The following is a 20,600-nucleotide window of genomic DNA, read 5'->3' as shown; positions in this document are numbered from 1 at the left end:
CAAACATGGCACAGTGGGGCAATGGCACTACAGTAAACACTGCAGCAAGTGGAAGGCAGCCAGGCGTGCTAATTGTGTCATTTACATTGGCAAACAAGTGCGAGCGAACAAGTCAAAGGCTCAAACAAATTAATGCGGCTGAGCGCATCCGCCGAGCTCTTTGCACAGTGCAATTAACGGCGACCGAGGAGGCAAGATATGCAAATAATTAATTTAAGAGGACTGCGGTCAAGAGGTAAAAGCAAATACATGAAAAAAAAATCTTGTCAGAAGTGGGATTCGAACCCACGCCTACAGAGTAGACTGCGACCTGAACGCAGCGCCTTAGACCACTCGGCCATCCTGACTTGATCGTGTACCGTTCCAAACACCATCACGTTTCTAACATTACGCCATCTAACGCCATCTGTTGAGAACTTTTAGAATAAATTTTGTTGTTGGGCAGAACATTTAGTTCGCGGTAAAATTAAATGATCAGAGCAGAAACAATTAAATTTAAGCGACGAGACGTCACGACGAAAATAAATAAATCTATTAAAAACAAAACGATGAAAGTTATTTATTATAGCTGTTTATTTATTTTAAATAAAAGAAATATTAAGAAAAAATAATAATGATATTGAATATTAAAACTTAAAATTTTAATTTATTAATATAGCATTGCATATACATACAGTTAAAAAAAGAAAGATGGCATGTTGAAATTATTATACATTTCTTATAAAATATTCTTAATTTAAATAAAATTGTTTATATTATTTAAATACATAATAATAGCATTACGTGCAACTCCTGTGGAAGTCTGTAGATCTTATTGAAATCAGATTCTGACATTAGGCAATATTTTTTCATTATGCCAAGGAGCACGCTAACGTTAATTTAAAATACGATTCCTGGCACAAGAAGACACTCGGCAAGTGCACCCTGTTGGGCACAGAGATGATCAGCTTCCATGGCAGGACACCTTGTTCCGATCTGGAGTTGCAGGTGGAGGTATTCAGGGAGCTCCTGGAGCGCCAGCGGTTCCAGTTCCCCAACAAGTGGCTGCATGTGGACAACATCGAGGGTGAGTGATCTGCCTTACTAGTCTCCAGACCAAGATCGTTTTCGAGGACACGGCTGTTAAGAGACGCACAGTGGATTGGGAAGCCACCCGCGGGTGGATAGATCCGGCCGGACGATGCCCTGCAACAGCTGCAAATCTTTGAGGGCAAGTAGGAGCGCGACAACGTGGCACACCTGCGACACCTTTATATCGAAAATTCAAAATCGAAAACCCCTTTCCAAATCAATATCTTCGCTTACCGCTCAAGTAAAACTAGAAAATAGTTTCATTTATTGATTTATCCAGTATTTCATACGATCCAAAATATAATAATGCATTGATACTTATTTGTAATAATTGCCTTACATCTTTATTTATTTATAACTCATTTCGTTATTATTAAAATTATGTATTTGATCAGCGTGATAAGTGTTCAATTTCGAAATCCGAGATACGAGTACCAACTCCTGCCCTCGTAAATTTTATAGAAATCGAAAATGTGTGTTTTTATCAGTTGAATTTTATTTTAAAGAAACGCAACGTTTCCACAAAAATTGCTAAACGTTTTCTAAATATATATAGTTTAACTAAAAATATGACTACAATTTATTCAAAAAGTTCTTGCACATCTAAAACAAATGTATTTATTTTTTAGTTCGTTAATTTAGGCCCTTTTGTTGGCCTACTAGCGTTTTCCTTCTTTATATATTTTGGTACTAAGTCTTTCATTTGTTGCATTTTAATTTTGACTTTTCTCGTTACGTGTTTGACATAATATATTTAATAAAATTCATTTGATGGTTTTTTCTTTAACTAAATTGAGCTAAAATATATTTTACACTTGCCTTTGTAACCTTTTTGCCTTTGTGTAATTAAAAATAATTTTTGGATGGTTCCATTTGTGTTTAGATGTTTTTTTCTGCGCCACAAAGAAGCATATGCCAGGGAAATTCTTACGGTCTTCACTTTGCAGTTGTTGCTTTTAATTCATAATCAAGTCGCTTTCTTTTCTTCTTTCAACATTTCATCACTTCAAAATTTCCATACAATAAACTTAGCATAAAGGAGTACACTAAATATTAGATTTATTATACACATATATGCATTTATATAGATGTGTGTATATATCGTATGTACATAATTAATAGGCAACCACTTAAGCTTAATATAAAAATAAGTATTTTTTATGCAATATTCATTTGCCACAAAATGTTCTAAAAACCGAAAACTGTACAGTTTACAATATTCATTCTCATTATCGGCAATCAGTTATCATTATCTTTATCATTGTCAATCTGTTCAACAGCATTTTAAGCACATGCACAGCGCATTTCCAAACCAAACCCAGCTGCAGCTATGTACCAACAAAAATTCAACGAACTGTACTTTATTAGGATGAGAAACGAGTAATTTTCAAAATTCTAGCAAACGAAATGGAACAAAACCAATAGGTAACTGAGAACTTTCTGTCTTTACATGCACAATATGACTAATCGTTTTCTCATATGTTTTGCTCGGCCTTCGGATCTTTTAGGACTTAAGCTAGGTTGGTTTTGGATTTGGTATGCAGGCCTATGCCGTGTGGGGTGCTACTAAATCGCCATTAGTACACACTAGCTTCATTGCTGCTGCTCCACTAATGTAGTTGTCTCCGTGTTGTTGTCGTTGCTGCATCTAATAGCCCTCGTTTAGTACATTGACTTTCATGAGGCGTACATGCGGTTAATATCATGCTGATATCTGTCTTGGATATCCTTGCGCTTCAGTTTGAAGGCGGCCGTTACCAGTCCCATGTCCGGAGACCAAACCTCCTTGCACAATGTGATGGCGGCGGGAACCTCGAACTTTTGCAATTTGCCTGCGAGATAAAGATATTCGATATCAGCACATAGGAAATATATTAATGTCTCCACAGTAGCTTACATTTCCGCGCGTGTTCTGCAATTTCCTTGAGTATAGCCTTCTCTATAATGGGCGATGAGCACAGCTCCTCGAATGTCTTGTCCCCCAGTCCATGTTTCTGGGCCAGTTCCTCCAGATGATTTTGGTTGGGGACGACCAGCGCCACTGTGAACTGCTTTGTGGGATCTCCGTATACGCAAATGTTCTCGATAATTCCGCACGTTTTCAATTCAGATTCAACCTTGCCCAGGGAGACATATTCGCCGGCCTGCAGCTTGACCAGGTCCTTCTTACGATCTGCAGAGAGCGAAACATCAGAAACGGAACCGTATACCTTCTGTTAGTAAACCTACCTATAATCTTAAGTACGCCATCAGCTTGTATTTCGCCAATGTCGCCGGTTTTGAACCACCTTTGCCCGTCCTCCTCGAAGAAATCCTCGTTGGTCTTGCCGGGCAGCTTGTAATAGCCTTGAGAGACACAATCGCCGCCAATAAGAACCTCGCCCTGAGGATATGGCTTGTTTGTGACGCGGTAGTTGCCTTCTTCCCAGTTGACCAGACGGATGTCGCAAACAGTCAACGGTCCTCCAGTGCGCCCATAGGTCATATCGCGGTCTTAAGTTGGGTTGAGTCGATTAGTCAATTTTAAAGATAAGCGCTATCTGCAGTCACTTACAATCCATTACTGTGGCTCCGGACGTGGTTTCCGTGAGACCATAGCCCTGAATCAGGTCCAAGCACAGGCAGGTCTTGATTTGCTCATGGGTGTCTGCCGACAGAGGCGCTCCACCGGACATGATAATGCGCACTTTGCCGCCCATCAACTTTGCCACCTTCTTGAATACCAATCTGCAAATGAATTAGATTTAGTAACCAACTCATGACCATGCTAAGTGCACTCTTCTTACTTGTCAATAAGCGGCGTATTGTAGCCCCTCTGCACCCACTTGACTTTGTACTGGTAAAGGAATTTGAAGAGCGATTTCCTGAACGCGGAGCCCGAATTGACCTTGTCATTAATGCCCTTGGAGATGCGATCCAGAATCAGCGGCACCGAAGTCATGCAGGTGGGCTTCAGCACGGTGGCGTCGCCCTTGCAGCCGCGTCGGATCTTGCTGCTAGTGTCGATTAGGGTCAGCGGGGTCGAGTAGCCGATGGGAACGCCGGTCATGAGACACACACTCTCCGCAACCAATTCGAAAACGTGGGCCAGGGGTAGGAATCCGATCAGAACATCATCCGGATAGATAGGAACCATGTCAACGAAGCCCTTCATCGTAGCAATGCAGTTCTTGTGAGACAGCAGCACTCCCTTGGGTGTGCCAGTGGAGCCGGAAGTGTACATGATGATGGCAATGTCGTCGCCCTTGGGTGGCACGTTCTCTGTGGGATACCAAACAAAATTAGCTTTGCTCATATCATATATATTAATATCATATCATATTAAGCCGAGCATGCTATCCCCATCCTGTCACCTCTACCTAAATTTTTAGTAGTACCGAACCATTTCGGTATTGAAGAAAAATTGTTTCAAAATTGTGTAGGTAATCCTTTAAATTAAAGACTCGAATCAGAATGGCCGAAGTCCTTGAGGAGTTCATCACCCTGACGCCCTTGACTTGTGTGCAACAGTGCAATGCCTTGCTAGGCGCCACATCAGGAAAACCGAGAAGCTGCTTTGTGTTTTTCACTCTTTTTGGCGTATACTGCGGCGTCCTCGTCCTTCGTGCATATCGAACATATTCCTCGAAACAAGGAGGAGATGGGGAGAAGATATCAGAGGGAGTCACACTTGAGGCAAAAGCAGATGATCTGAACTTAGAACCAGGTCCGAGCCCAGTGAAAGAATTTGTGGATCAAGCGAAGCCGATCCTGTTGCAGCCCATCGAGTTTTCCAGCACTGACATGAGGTAAGACCAGTAAGGTGCCTAAGAGCTATATATATATTCAGCCATTCAAACAGGTGGCGCTATTGCAACCACTTGCCTCAAGCTGATCTCAAACAAGGCCCGGATAGTGATGACGAAGTACCCGAGAAGAATGGCCATGATGAATTCGATAAAATTAGTAATGTGGGGGACAACGATGACCCCGAAGCCCCCACAGAACCAGTGGCCACTTCCACATCGAGAGCAATGTCTCGGGCGCGTGAGGACATTGTCGACGGAGAACATGCCGAGGCCAAAACTTTTTCAGTGTGATGGCCCAATGATCATTGCCTAACAAATTTATCGTTTGATCGATAATAAAATAAACCCAACTTACCGAATTTGCTTTCCTGTCCGGTCTTAACCACCTGGCTGAAGGGCAAGATCTTGACGCCGTCCTTGAAGCCAGTGGTCTCTGTCTTTTGCAGCTGATCCTCGATGTATATAATGGTCTTCACCAGCGGGCATTTGTCCAGCAGAGTCTTGAACTTGGGCAGCAGATCGTGGGAGGTGATAACCGTGGTGACTTCCGTTTCGGTGATGCCTGGCAACACATTCGGATGTTATTTCGGGAGCGCAATTATGATTAGGCAGTGTACTCACAGTGGGCCACTCCATCATCGCCCAGTGTGGCATAGACGGTGACAATGGGCATAGCCTGCTTGAAGCATCCGTGGGCAGCGATCATCCACTCGGCCCGCGTTTCGGCAAAGATGACAATGTTCTCGCGTGGCTTCTGGCCCAGTTCCCGCAGACCACGTCCGAAATTGGCCGCCGTACGCTCCGCCTCGGTGAACGTCTTCCACTTGTAGTCGCCCAGGTTGTACTTCTTGAAGACACGGCCGTTTGGCTGCACCTCGTCCTCCTCGCTGAGGATCTGGCGGGTGCCCAGGCAGCGCTTCGACGTGTACGTCTTGGCCACATAGTTGAAGACCTTCTCGAGCGTATCGATGTTCTCCTGCAACATCTTCACGTGGACATCACGCGGCGGATCCGTAGTCCGGTAGGTCAGCTCATTGTCATCGTTCCGCACGATCTTCGCCTGGAAAATGTGCAAAATCGGGGCGATTACTTTAACGTCGTGCCAGAGGTTGCGATTTGAAAAAAACGCCAGATTAGGGGAGGGACACCATAGAAAAATCGACAGAGAGATAACAGACATGTGAGATTTTGAGGGTTTGTTGAGGTGAGGGCCATAACTCAGGAGATCATGTTTCGTTGACCAACACCAAAAAGAGTCTCCAAACAGGGGATTCAACTCTGGGTACGAACACCAGTCCTTGGAACATTTATTGTGCGTGTGTAGTGTGTATGTGTGTGTGGTATGGGGGTGCCCCAATGTGTTTGTGTGTGTGTGTTTGTGTAATGTGTGTACGTTCCATAACAGATAGTATTATAAAATAATTAAAAACACATTTGCAAAAGTTAAACCTCAATGTCATCCGGCGCGTACTTGGACTCATCGACCAACATTTTCTGGTTAATGGGCTTTGCCTGTAGAGGAAGGAGTTGAGATATGCGATGAGAAGCTGGTTTAGCCATAGAATCGGATAAAGATTTGCTAGTCCCTATTATAAATGTACCATATCACCATTGTTATTTATGATCCATCAGCAGGATTTGACTAAAACCAATGTACAGCAATTTATTATTTAAGAAGTTTATAGCAAGTTACACACTAAATTTATGATGCAAGCGGTTTTAGCTTTTGACGTTAACATAACCGATACCCATAAACCTTATCAGCCGACTAAAAAGGCCACCTTTTTGGCGCTCCATTTAGATAGTGAAAAATCAGATAAAGAGACCCTCAGCTGGGGCTTTTCCTGAACGAGTTTTAGCTGGAAATAATTATATTTTTGTTCTAAGAAGTTACATTTTCTTAAATTTCATAGGGTCGTTTATTCAATTGCTAATTTAATTTTTGTGCAGCGAAGGTTTTGATCCGTGACTATTTAGTTATTTTAGTTTTTTGAAAAGACTGTGAGCAACGCAATGGTCCAATTCAGCAACGAAGTCGAATAATTCCTCCATGCAAGTCTCGGTTGTTTTGGACTTCCCGTTTACACGATCATTGCACTCTTGATACTTTTTGTAAAGGGAATCAATATGACCCTTAGCTAGGCATTTCTCCCTAAGGGCTGCTTGCGGATCGACTAACTCCTCTTCGTCATTCTCGGCCTTAACGACAGGCAGCCAAATCCAGCTTTTAAATGGCATATTTAAAGTTTTAAAGAATCTGACGAATTTATTTTCCGGAGAACGATTCCAGTTAACTCTTGTATATAAATATTTGTATTATTCCTCGACTGACAGCTGAGGTCTTTATACTATCATGGCTAACTATGCATATGAAACATTAGTTAAACGTAAGAGAACTTCCTAGTTTTTCTGCAGTTAACAAAAACCTCCATTGTCTTACTCTACACGATTCTCTTATCAGGACCACCTGCGTTGTCTATATGGGTGTCCTAACATTCGCGAAATAATAAAGCAAAGCGAAATGAAGAAAATCGCTTGGGCTAATGGCCGTATAAAAAGTGAATCTCTGATAAAGACAAATAGATAGGGGAAAAAGTGGACCTGGTCAATAAATCAAAAGTCGTCATGCTCGTAGATAGAAAATAGAAATGAAATAAAAGAGGCACCTGCCTGGAACTTGCTTCTATGATAGGAAATGAACGTGAAAAAAACGGAATCAAACTGATAAGCAAGGGTGCAGTTTTGAAAAATATATATACGAAACTAAAGCAAGCGATTGTAGCTAGGTAGCCAAGTATCTGTACTTTGGAACGGTCAGGGCAAAGTCGAAAGTATTTCAACTACACGATTCTAGAGATAGTTACAGCCGTCGCACTGATTGGCTGCGTAAGTGAGTGGCTTTTTCCACTATTTTCCACTAGCAAAGTTAGTCCGGATGCCCGCCAAACTACTCACCTTCACCCGACGCGAGTCCTGTCGACGTTTCCAGGGTTTTTGCAGCACCAGGTAGACCGGCAGCGTGATGATGTCGTACATGAAGGCGATCGCCTTGATCGCGCCAATGGCGCTCTGCACCCAAAAGCTGTCCATTCTGGAATGGCAATAAAAAATACAATTAGTGGCCAATTGGTATGCAAATTTGAGCAGGGAAGAACTATCGGTTTCCACGGCTCATCACGTATACGCCCCGGTTTCTCCCACTGCACCCACCCACTCGTTGTAGCGCCGTCGCAAGCCGAAAACCAACTGATATCACCACCTGCTGCTGCTGCCACTGTTAGTTAGCAGGTCTTGAAAGTCCGAAAGCGGAAAGGGGTAGACTCTCACGCTCAGTTCGATTCTCGGTGCTCAGAAAACGCTTTTCAAACGGGCGATAGCAAGTGGAGCGCTCCGGGGGTGTTCGGCTGTTTATCAGCTAGAGATTGATTAGCCGTAACGAGCCGAGGCCCGAATCGCCAGCAATACCTCACCCTCAAGGGGCCCAAGTGGTACGCCATTGTAATGAACTAAATCTTAAGCGTACATATGTCTGGCACTCGTCTGGACCTTCCATACGTCTGACTTACTATCGACCATCAAAGAACAATCTACAACCAACAATATTGGTTGGCAATTACCCTATAAAACGTGTCAAAAATCAAGGATATTTGCTATATTTCATTAATCATCGAGCTATCTTTATGATGTGAAATACTTCACAAAAGGTTGACCTAATTTATGGGTCGTATGCTTTACACTTTTACGTTAAAAACCTTGACTTTTTTGTTTTAGAACCAAGTAGCTCACTAAACTATTTCTTCCACACGGCTATCTTTAGTTTATTTTTGTACTTATCAACACCCGAAAAATTCCCAATATTTTGTCAGCAAATCTCACTTTCTTTGCAATTCCATTAAGAGTGCCGCCATTATTTCGGTTTTTTATCACTTTACTTAATTGCATTTAGACAAAACACTCATGCCAAATATTTTTAAATTTTGATTTCTTATTAAAAATTTGACCGCTTGTCACCAGAACACTAGATAAACTTATTATCGCATTGCTAAATTAATTAAAATAGTACAAGTTTCATTTGAAAAACGGAAAGGCACTGTACTAGGAATTTGGCTTATCCGTAATTGGTTATCGCCCGTTGTTGGGTTAATTTGAAAACCAGTTACTAACTAACTAAGCTAGAAAAGCTAGTTATCTTCGAAAACGAGTCATGCTGAGATTCATATTTATTCATATATAAAATCGTATATTATATACTGCTTATGTGAGGCACTTTTTATAATTCATAGTGCAAACTATAGTTGAAGACTGCACACTTGATAAAGACATCATGAGTTGGTGGTGGCCTGATCAGCAAATCGAACACCAGCCTTGAACTTCGATTGCGCAAGTCGGTATGACGTCCATTTCCCTGAACGATAAGCTAAAAATTTCAGTATTTCACAGGAAATATTATAGGTCACTTCCTTTTAGTAATTTTATTTATTTATGGCTCGATTACTTGGTTTCAATTTAAAACTTTCAAATAACATCTCTAGCAATGAAATCTGCATTTATGAGTGAAAATGTAACTCGTTATTTTTAAACTATCCCAATATGTAGCTTTAAAAACTCTAAAAGTTTCCTTTTTGGTAAGCAAAAATTTGAATGAAAGACAGTGTTTCTAGATGAAATACATTGCATTATAATATTTTCCCCCATATCCAAAAAAAACCATAACCAAAAGCTAGCAATAACACATGGAATACAATAAAAGCAAGCATAAAATTAGACAGATTTGATCAAATATATCTACTTACTGCGCATCATCTTCGATGAACATCTTGCCGCTTGTTTTTTATTTGTCCGATATTTGAATTCAATGGATTATCTTGATGGGTGGTGGGAACAAGTGAGGTGGGGGGATATCCTCCAAAAGAGCTTAGCTCTGATAGATGGCAAGAACGAACAAACAATGGATGCTACAATAAAACGATGATGTCAGGTGTCCCTCTCCAGATGTTGTTTGTTGTTTTCACCTGCAACCGGAAAGAAAACGAATATATGCATTTATGTAGTGAAAATGAGAAGACAACAAAATGGTGGAAATACAAAAACAAGGAAAGCATGGAAGTTTGCTTAATTGCATAAACCGTAACCAAAAGTGTTTAATGACATAATAACAAAAATTCTTAACCAAACAAAGAAAAACCAAAACTTTTAGGATCTGATATAATATCATGGAACCTTGGTACACAGAGTAATTTTCCATTTCCTCTCTTTAAATAGATAATAATTATCAAAGCAAGCGTAAATTAGGTAACATTCTGACCTTCATAAATATTATAATCAAATCAGAAATGGAAGCCCAACAAGTTTCTGTTATGCATTGGGTTTTCTGGATATCTGCCAAAAACCAAAATGCTGATAATAAAAACATGAACATTGATTAAAGATAGTATCAACAAATAAAAGAGTATATATAGCGAAAAATTAAAATTAGACTGGCAGTTTGAAATAAAAAGCAAGAGAGTGGTTGCGTAATCGGACTCTCTAGTTCACACGATCACTTTCTCTCTCTCTCTCTCCTATACCACCCATTAGTAAAGGTAGATAAACATTGGAATAGGTCGGGGACATCAATAGAAACTATACAAATTCGTTGGCATTAATTTACACAACTTACGAAAGAATACGTTCTCGTTTTTTATTGTATTTTTGAACAAATGCCGAAGGCAAGGCCAAAGTCCGCTATACCAAGGTTTATCCGCTTCGAAAGCCAATATCAAATGGGTTCCTTAGAATCTGCCGTCCCTGATAAACAACGAAGAGCGCCCAAAGTTCACAACTTATGCAATCTCTCAAAACTCTCAACTCATGTGATATGCGAGTGATATAAAAGGGTATATAAATGTGAAACTTTATTTCAGTCCGCTTCGGTGGAGTGCATTGAACTGGCCCCAAAATACAGATCTTCTGGACGGTTATCCCTCGTACCGCCGTCATATGGTTTAAACTCGGAGCAGAAGAGTCGTAAACGGTGTGAATACGTGTTTTGTTTGCGAAGAAAGAGAATATGAAAACATAACGAAGGCTGCGCAAACAACACAATTCGGTATTTAAATATATGCGAAATAAAAAGTTGGCGAAACAATCAGCACAGTGGGTTAAAAGTAATTTATACAGTCAGATATGTATTATCTCCACCTCTTATGTTAAATCTCCAATATTCAGTAAAAAGCTTCTGTAAATCGAACCACAATATACTAAAAAGTTCAAGTTTGGAAGACTTAGAGTTTAAGAATAAATTTCACTTTCGTTCTCCTTTTTTTTGCTAATAAAACTATTTAGCTTAACTTAACTATAAATTGTCCTCTAAACGCAATCCGAAAAGTTTTTAAAAATATATGGTATTCAATTTAGCTTTCAACATTTTATTCCCGCTCCCACTGTGCAAAGTTCAAAGCGTTCAAGTGGCGCAAAACATAGGCGAAAGTTGATTAGCTGCCGTTGCAGGTTAGGAAATGAAAATTAAATGGAAAAGCAAGAAGAAACGCTTACGTCGTGTTCCTCGACTAAAAGATACCCCTTACTCTGTTTTAAATAATATAAAATTCCCGGGCATTTTGACTAGCACCTAGCGGACGTTAGGGGTACTACTGACCATGCCAAAACCTGTTCAACTTAGTCATAACTTAAAAATAATAAGATTGGTACGATTTTCAGCAATTGTATAGGTGATCCATAAAATCTAAAAATATATGGGCAGATACTAGCGTATGAGCATAACCTTGGAATGGAGTGTTGCAATGGTTTTGGTACAAATCGACGCGTATTCCGAAATAGAATATGAACAAATGTCCTTAGCTTAATTTTCTAAAGTAAACTTTTTCTAATTTCACCTGAAACAATCGCCTTAGTACCGAATACTGAAGAAAATCACAATATTTTTCGATCGGTGTATTACTTTTTTCGGTCGAACTATCGTAGTAGATATTAAATTTTGAAGCTACATATAATAGTCTCCTCGAGCATATTCCCCTTGCGATTCGTTACTACGTGGACTGCTGTCCATAGTAATACTTTATAGGGTTGGCTTACTCCATGAGTAACGGATACAATAATATCAAATCGTTTAGAGTTACATTATAGGTCGGGCACAATAATTTTCACAGTTCACTAAGTGATATTCGGAATTTGAACACCGCGGTCAAAGTGTCAACTCGAAGTACAAAAAGAGTATATTTTGAATATAAAATAAGAACGCAGAGAATGGCGTGCGGGAAACAAAGGTTATGTCAAAAGTTCTCTCTAACTAAGCAATCATTGTCCGGTTGAAAACAATAAGGAAATTGTGCGCATTAAGCCTGTGATTACTGTAATCTGTACTTTGGACGCGACACGCCCCCCACACTGTCCCTCTGCTCAGTAGAGTGCGATGTCGCACATGTGAGCAAATTATGGTGGTTGCGCCTAAATAAGCACTACTCTAAAAACTGATTGAATCTGATTTGCAAACCTTTGGGGCTAAATGGCACACGCGCGGCGTATGGGTAATGTCTTACAATGATTACTTTAAAGTTTAAAAGATACTGAAGGTTAACAACGTTGGCCAGTAAAATTGCGAATAAAACTTAATTCACATTCAAAATTATTGGAATGTTTTTAAACAATTTTAATATAATTAATATATAATAATCTTAAAATGACATTTCCGAAAAGGCTGTTTTGCTGGTTATAATCGCATTATAATAATGATTAAAAAATTATACATTTTTAAGGTAAACAATAACAATAATTATGGATATTTCAGATCAATGGGTTTATATGCTGATAAGCTTTATGGTTCGGTTAAAAAGCACTTTCGGAAGTATAATTGTTGACTGTCATACAAACATTAGCTTATAACCCGATGCAAATAAAAATACGAAATATGGTTAAATATTCGAAATCATTTTTCTACAGGCAGACTTAACTTGATTGCGCAAGGCAAACTGTTTCTAATTTAAGGGGGGAACTCACTTAATTGCTTCTATTAAAACAAAGGCACAAACCTTGTATTAATTACAACTGACAACGGTAGGTACTCGTAACTGTTTTTCCCAACTGCAGTGGTGCTAAGGTACACAAGCTCATTCCGTATTCGTATTGATTGCTATTATTATTTGCGTACATTGCACGACAGACTGCCACCGGCTGAAAAGCATTGTGCAAACGAACAGCACGTTGTGCTTGATTTAATCTGAAAATACACCTGGAAACGCCACGAAAATAAAGAGAATAAAGTAGAGCAAACCTCGAACTTGAAAAAAACTTTTTTGCTGGTGCCTACAAATTGTTGTTTTTGATGGCATTGCAACTTCACAAAACGGAAAACTACAAGTAAATTAGCTGCCAAAGTCCAAGATCGCTTCGAGCTCCCAGCTCAGACATTACGAAACCGCCAAGCAATGCCAAAATTAAAGCGTTATACATTAATTGTATAGAACAGCAACAAAGAGAAATCCTAAACTTATAAAGAACACGTCACCACAAATGCCTTCGACATAAACGTGTCCACTTACGTGGACTTCATTTGCGTTTATCACACAAATATTTGGTATATTTCACTTTGTTGTGCGAAGTTGCGCAGCAGAAAGCGAACGAGTGACTCAACTTTTAACTTTTTGTTTGTGAAATACTTTCTCAGCCCTAGTTTTCGACACCTGTGTGTTATTCGATTCTCCTCGATCAGCGCTTACAATGTTTACAATTGAAAACGCTACTATAGTGCTTGCATAAATGTTACTTGAACTTTGGTCAAGGTGCCGGTTATTATGGGAAATAGTAGGGGAACTGATTGCCTTGACATTGGCGGGGGGCAGGCGGTGGCACGAAGTAAAAATGTGAGAACCCGACATTATTCTGCCCGCCGCGAATGCGCATAATGCAAATTTAAATTAAAGTGCAACATTTGATTCATTTATTTTCATACAGGCGGCATTACGTGAGTGTCTGCTATATCTCCGTCTGTCTCGCTCCCTCGAGCGGTCGTTCTCCGCGAATAATGGGGTAACAAAATCATCGTATGACTGTGTCAAAGTCCAAAATAAAAATACTTTTTTTTGCAGTCGCAGTACACACATAAAAACGAGAAAAATTGCTCAAACGAGATTGAAATAAAGACAACAACAATACCACACAGGGAGAAAATATTGGTCATTTGGTAGATTAATTTAAAAGATCAATAATATGATAATATAAAGTATGATCATTTCAGTTCTATTCTTATGAAAATATATTTGGGGCAAGATCAAGATTATTAAAATCATCTTCCGAAATTATTTGAAAATGGCCTAAAAATATTTTGGTCCCGATATTAAAGACTCATCTTATAGAGGTATTTTAAGATCGATGAGATCTCTAAAATAATCCCATATAATACCTGATAAAGGTAAAATCAATTCAGTTTAAATCTGAAGTTTAAGCATCGAATTCTCATGCCTTGGAATCAATATTCCAAATCCCATGTTTTGTAAATCAAGAGTTTATTTATTTTTCTCCTTAACAAGACAGTTTTAGTTTAGACTTGAAGTTTAAGAAGAATACTATAGAATCAAGAATAGTTTCCTGTGTGGCCTCAGCAGCATCAGCAAGTGAGAACAACTTTTGCACGGGGCGTTGAATATTTCATTGAATGAAAATGAGCCACAGAGAAAGAGTAACAAACATGCCAAACAAACAACCGACTGACCGTGTGTGTGGGTGTGTTTTGGAGGCGAAAATAAATAAAAATAAATTTGATTACGCCTCGGAGAAAGAGAGAAAGGAGAGAGAACTACACCCACTCACCCGCAGGGAGAAAGAAAGATCGGGGAACTCTCTTTTGCACTCGCTCACTTCGCGTGAATGCTCGAGATACGTATGTAAATTGGTGTGTGTGTGAAAGTAAGGCAGCCGTAGCGCTAAAATAAATGACCTAGACAAGCGAGTACTTATCCTTAGAGTGACCATCGAGCGCAGAGCACGTGCTCGAGTGAAATTTTCCAGAGGAAAACAAACTATGGCCATGATCGTGAGAGGTGGGGGCAGTAGGCAAAGCCAAAAACCCGGTTTAATCGAAGCGGTACTGCGCGAAACCGGTTAGAAAATCTACCAAAGTCATGACTAAAACAAACACAAATAATGCTCATACGATCCAGGGGCTTAGATTAGAGGGGTTTTTACTCCCTCTTGTGCTGACAATCGCTATAGGGTTTACCAGCACTCATTTCCCCCTGTTTTCCAAGCCACTGCCACTGAAAGTGAGATAGAATCGACTTGTTTTCTAAACCTGCCGCTTGCCAAACATAGAACATTTTCGAATCGCAAACGAGGTAAAAAAAATGGGTTGGCATGCCAACCAGAAATAGAAACGGGAACCAAACCAAGGTCTTACAAAAATAAAGCTTACAAAAGAAGTAAAGTACAGAGTTAAGTTTATGTTTTTCAAATAAAATAAGCATAATGCTTTCATTTCCAAATAAAAGCCCTAATATTAACCAAATATGATCCCTAGAAATAAATATTTTTATTTTATTTCTATAAAATAAAAGAACATCAATAGATAACAATAGTTTTTGGTCTTCATATTATCATATCATATAACATCTTCCATAATAGGTCGGTAATTAGAAGTCACCCTTATGCACTGAGTCTGCAGTTACGTAAAATAACGGATCGACAATTAAAAAGGCAGAGATGTAGCGCAATCTGCAGCTGTTGCATCGGGCAATCCGAAAAATAGCGGTGAAGTTAAGCCGCTGAAGAGCCGGGCAAGCTGCCAAATCCAGGGGTTGGGCAACAGGCCGATTACAGATTGTCATTACAACCCAAATTCCAGGGGTGGCTGACGACCGAGGGCAGCGGTGGGCGGGGCGTGGGTCAGACACCAGTCGCCAGACATCGCGTGACTATTTTTGACTCTGCGCCCGAGTATTGGGGAAAGGAAAATGAGAATCAGAAACTGCAGCTGCACAGTACAAATTTCTAAGTTATCGAATTACAAATTTCAGAATACAGAAACCTTGAATTTTACTACATAATGTATATAGTAAAATTTATTTAATATCGCATTTTGGATACAAAATGGATGTTTTCATAATTTATTTATGTTACTAACCGCACATTAAATAACTTTTGGGTCAAATTTACTAATATAATAGATAAATAGAAACTGAAAGTCTTCGTATTGTCAATTTTAACAATAAAATAGTAACTCTCACAACAACAAGATACACCCAACTTACTATTTTACGGTAGTTTTTTTTATCAAATAGTAACCAAAGCAACAACACAACACACGTAATTTATTAAAAATTAATAAACTTTTTTGACATTAGTAAAGATTAGTTAAAAATCGTTTTTAAAAAGGTTAAACAGTTGAACTTCTATCGCTTTATGCCCATAAGATTTTGTACCATAAAACTAATACTGCCAAATATGTAGCGATTTTGATTCTAATCCAAGACACACTTTATCTATAAACTGTTTCTTTTTCTTTGTAAAATGTAACACAAATTTTAGCTCAGTGTGGCAACGGAAAAGTCACGAGGCACTGGGCGAAAGGAGGGTGGCATTCTGGGGTGGTTGGGTGGCAAGCGGCAAGCACTGTGGCACGTTTTTCCTTCGATATACCAGCTGAAAATCGTATGAGTTTCAGGGGAAACGCTGCCGCCGTGAGCTTGAAACAAAGTACAAAAATAATGCGGCGAAGAGAGAAATGTTGAGAGCCGGTCGCCTGTGAGTGTGAGTGTACTGTACTGCGCTGTGACTTCAGGGCGAAGAGCGAGCGAGCGAGAGAGAAAGCACAGGCAGCGACCCAGGGGCAGAGTGTAAAAGGTCAAAGAGCAAATTGTTTACATGAGGCCACCGCAAATGAGAGTCGGGCGGAAAACTGGGCGGTCTGGCCATGAATGAAAGCTGAGACCGGCAAGCGTGGCCCGCCCACGAGGTGGAAACTTTTCGAGTGGGAGGGGGTCACTGCAGGTGGTGGAACAGTGGGCGTTTTACCCCCTCTCGACATTCTTCCGGATGGTGTTTCTTCTGCTATTAAATTCCCATAAGCTGGGTTTAATTAGGTACCTTAAAAAATACAGTAGTACTCCTTAAAAATCAATGAACTTATGTAGTTTTAGAGGGACGATAAGGTTTCAATTTTGGAACATATTTTTTTTTTTACCTTTGAATGTACCTAAAACAACATTAATTAATAATACCATCTCAAAAGTTAATTTCCTCAGTTCAAAAATACTTTAAGGGGTAACTCTTGCAGTCTCAATATAGATTAAAACTTTTTTATTATCAACTCAATATCTCAAGAACCTTTTTTGTAAAGAGCTATTTTTACTTAAAAACTTATTTAGATCCCATTAACACTTAAATAATTAAAGATAAATTGTAATACCAGGAAAAAAATAAGAGCCCTTTAAGTTAGGTTTAAGATCTTCTTAGGGGTGGACATTATTTACATTTGTAATGTAATGCATGATTTATAATCCAATAACATCATAAGATTTGTAGGTCTCAATATTAACTAAGATGACTATACTTTAACCGTCTTGTGGTCCCTATTACTCCCTAATTCATTAAACCAAAACACAACTTTATCGGTCATTGCTTCAGAAGGTGTTCTCTTCCAAAGCTACAGATACATTTCTTTAGTTCCTACCTTTGTGACCCGGAATGTACCTAATTTCGGACGTGGGCACTTAGCTTGCTTATCGCAGGTCTATCTGAACCGGCTGAACCTCTAAATTCCTCCCAGTTTGATGTACTGCCTAGTGGAAAACAACTACTACCGGCAGCGGTGATGTGAGCGATATTCCGATTATTAAGTGCTTCCACCTCGGCTGTCTGAGGCGCGTTTCCGGCCACAGTGGAAGCCGCGCCCTAGAAACAAAAGCGTGGCATGAAAAGTGCAACCTACCCAGCCACTGGCTCACCCACCACCCACCACCCACATCCCGCCGTCCACCGCCCACCGCTCAGCTGGTCTCGAGGTATTGAAAACAGATGACACACGGCACCCAGAAGATAAAACTCGCATGATTTTCAGTTGGTATAACAAGCCGAGACAAAGAGAGAGATATGTGCAGTGAGCGAGAGAGAGGGGGATAAGAGCGAGCTTGCGCAGAACGCGTTACAAGAAAATTACACGTGCAAGCCAAGTAGGGGAAACCCGTCAAGAGAGCGAGAGAGAGAGAGAGAGAGCGCAAGAGATATTTTGTTTATGTGCGTAGGTTTAAAATGGAACGGGACCCTTCTGCTCGCATCTAATTACAATTTAAACTGCCTTGGGAACTTGGGAAGGAATGCAATTAACAGGTTAAAAATAACCGTAAGGCGGGGAAAAAATACAGTCAAACTTCAACAAGTCTAATTATTTGAACTGAAAGTTCAGAGCGATTAAAAAACGAAATATAACCGAAGCTTTTCAGAATAATTATAGTTCTAGTGGAATTTTTAATTACATTAAATACTTCCGCTTGACTGGACTTTAAACAGACATTAAAATAAAGCCTCTAGTGAAATAGAATGTATTTGTTTATTATTAAGGTCAAGATATGAATACAAATTTTAAAAAATAAATAAATAAAAAGGAATAACATATTTTTTCAAATACTTTTGGAATGCCTTTTGGTGGCTAGACTAAGTACAAACAAAACCAAATTATTCGTTTGTATTTCAAATCTGATTTTAATGATTTTTAGCCCGCAACATAAGATGGTGTACTATGCTTTTAAGTGCGACAGTGCACGCTCGATATGAAAATATGTATTTAAAAATATCTTAATGAACCGAAAAAGACAAGATATCGTCTGAGTACCCTTAAAACTTCGTGTTATTTTCCGGGCCATATGAAGAACTTGTTTTGGGGGCCACCTTAGGAGGCCCTACTGTAATCGTGTGGCGAAAGCCAAACAAATCAATAAACAAACGGCAAACAAAATTAGTCTGGGCTGCCAATGGCAACCAATTGCATAAGGAAAGTGCAGTGCTTGCACCAGCACTTAGACTTTCAAATTGGGTCAAGGGAGGGGGTTGTTGACTGCTGGCCAACCGAATTTATTGGGTAAATAGATAAGGTGGCGTGACATCCGAAAAAAAAGAGGAAAAAGCAAGCCGGCGAGAGAGAACCGAATCCAGACTTACCTACGTGTGCCTCAGAGAGCTGTATTCTCAGTTCTAGACGGCGGAGGCGGGATTTTCGTGGGCGCACATGCAACGATTTTCAGAACAAAATACAGAATCAGAATCAGCCAGTGGATCACGGATCGAAATAAAACACCGATTATGTAAAATGACGTTTTGCCAATGAGAACGCACGCACACACACACACGCACCCCAACGCACACGTAATACCAGCATAAAATAAGATGTTGCGTTGGCGTCAACGCGCTTTTCCCACTCGTCTCTACAGATACTTGTTCTCGGAACCTTCGGACTTTTCCTTTAGATAGTCTGCGCTTTAATTGATAAAACTTTCGCAAAACTTTCACAAAACTGCACAAATGCTCGCTGGTACTCACACAGACACACGGCCAGGGCAGCGCGCACGTGTGTGTGTCGGTGTGTTTATCACGCCACTCGAAATCACTTTTCTACTTACACACACTCTGGGTTGTATTTTGAATTGCGTTTTAGGTGTTTTTTTGTGATTTTTGATTCAGTTAGCTTGGCGCCCGCACAAGTGACGGAAAGACGCACAAAGAACAGTAAATGTTGCCGCCGCTTTTTACTTTTCCATCCGCGAACGAAACTCACTCGCCGAGTCCCAATTGGAATTTGTTTCTGAACTTTTCGCCGTTCGCTTTTGCCACGAGATTAATTTCTTTCTCCTTCGCCGCAGCGCTCTCGCCGCGCTCTTTCTCTCCGCCTCTCTCTCGCTCACGCACACACTCGCAGCCGTCAAATGCCGATGATGACTGCGTTCTGTGTGAGTTGTTCTGGCGTTTTCAATCAATCTTTATTGCAATTGATTTGCGTTCTCACTGCACCGACTGCATTTTAACTCACATCATGCCACCAACATTTGCTGTTGCTTTTTCGGCCCTTTTTCCTCTTTTTAGCGGTTCTGCAGACTTACTTTTCGAAATCTATTTGCATTTTTGCTAGAGATGGAACCAATTCGATGTTATGCGATGCTATCGATACTTCTAGAGTTCAGTCAGTACCGATATTTCTCAGAAAACGATTTTGGAACTGAACCAAATGAACTTGTTATCAAGTGATTTAAAAATCAGTTAATTAGTAGCGGAATTTAATTCGAACCTTGTTCTTGTACATGTATTTTTCAACTAGGTTATTTCCAAAGGCGTTTAATTGTTGAATTTTGTTCACCTATTCATCAGCTGATTCATACAAACAACGTAGCAGCTTAATAGTATTTCAGTTTTTGGGGAAATATTTCATACATTTTCCGAAAATGTTTAAATAAAGATATAAACATTATAAAACACTTTTTAAATTTTAGAATTCTTGAAAAAATTTCCATGAATAAAAAATGCATCTCTTACAACAAATATTTAATTTGACATACAAAATATTTTCGGAATTATAAAAATGTCATGTACAGAAAATTCATCAGGACTTAACGAAATTACATTACATTCTATCTACGTAGAAACGTGTCTATGTAGATACTATTAAAATAAGTAAAGATTCAAACCTGATGTTAAGATTCTCAGAATTTAAATTTCTTGATTTAAAATCTACAGCGTTGCCGCTAGCAAATTAAAAGTATCCCT

General features: G+C 39.6%; 3 protein-coding genes and 1 non-coding gene across 7 annotated transcripts; 1 reads left to right on the top strand and 3 right to left on the bottom strand.

Annotated features, from left to right (window-relative positions):
- Positions 1-264: 264 nt before the first annotated feature.
- Positions 265-347, bottom strand: Trnal-cag. Its single transcript has one exon. It is a non-coding gene; the product is annotated as a tRNA-Leu (tRNA).
- Positions 348-1,547: 1,200 nt separating this feature from the next.
- LOC119552164 (long-chain-fatty-acid--CoA ligase 3) lies at positions 1,548-19,644 on the bottom strand. 4 transcript variants are annotated; one of them, XM_037861984.1, is made up of 11 exons: positions 19,463-19,644; positions 19,005-19,037; positions 9,653-9,871; positions 7,815-7,950; positions 5,481-5,919; positions 5,215-5,421; positions 3,858-4,332; positions 3,626-3,798; positions 3,301-3,564; positions 2,969-3,244; positions 1,548-2,903 (listed from the first exon to the last, which is right to left on the bottom strand). In XM_037861984.1, exons 3-11 carry the CDS (start codon positions 9,673-9,675, stop codon positions 2,749-2,751), a joined length of 2,148 nt encoding a protein of 715 aa, XP_037717912.1. In that variant the 5' UTR covers positions 9,676-9,871; positions 19,005-19,037; positions 19,463-19,644; the 3' UTR covers positions 1,548-2,748. The 4 variants fall into 4 exon arrangements, with proteins under 4 accessions (XP_037717912.1, XP_037717913.1, XP_037717915.1 ...); XM_037861985.1 differs by lacking the exon at positions 19,005-19,037; XM_037861987.1 differs by lacking the exons at positions 9,653-9,871; positions 19,005-19,037.
- Positions 4,407-5,212, top strand: LOC119552165. Its single transcript, XM_037861989.1, has 2 exons — positions 4,407-4,859; positions 4,913-5,212. The coding sequence occupies exons 1-2, from the start codon at positions 4,525-4,527 to the stop codon at positions 5,148-5,150; spliced, it is 573 nt and encodes a 190-aa protein (XP_037717917.1). The 5' UTR covers positions 4,407-4,524; the 3' UTR covers positions 5,151-5,212.
- On the bottom strand, positions 6,131-7,799 carry LOC119552167 (cytochrome b-c1 complex subunit 6, mitochondrial). Its single transcript, XM_037861990.1, has one exon. It carries the CDS (start codon positions 7,095-7,097, stop codon positions 6,837-6,839), a length of 261 nt encoding a protein of 86 aa, XP_037717918.1. The 5' UTR covers positions 7,098-7,799; the 3' UTR covers positions 6,131-6,836.
- Positions 19,645-20,600: the final 956 nt, after the last annotated feature.

Source organism: Drosophila subpulchrella, chromosome 2R (assembly GCF_014743375.2).
Source record: "Drosophila subpulchrella strain 33 F10 #4 breed RU33 chromosome 2R, RU_Dsub_v1.1 Primary Assembly, whole genome shotgun sequence".
Lineage (NCBI taxonomy): Eukaryota > Metazoa > Arthropoda > Insecta > Diptera > Drosophilidae > Drosophila > Drosophila subpulchrella.
The sequence above is the reverse complement of the archived record's forward strand: the minus strand, read 5'-3'. Positions and strand labels throughout refer to the sequence as shown.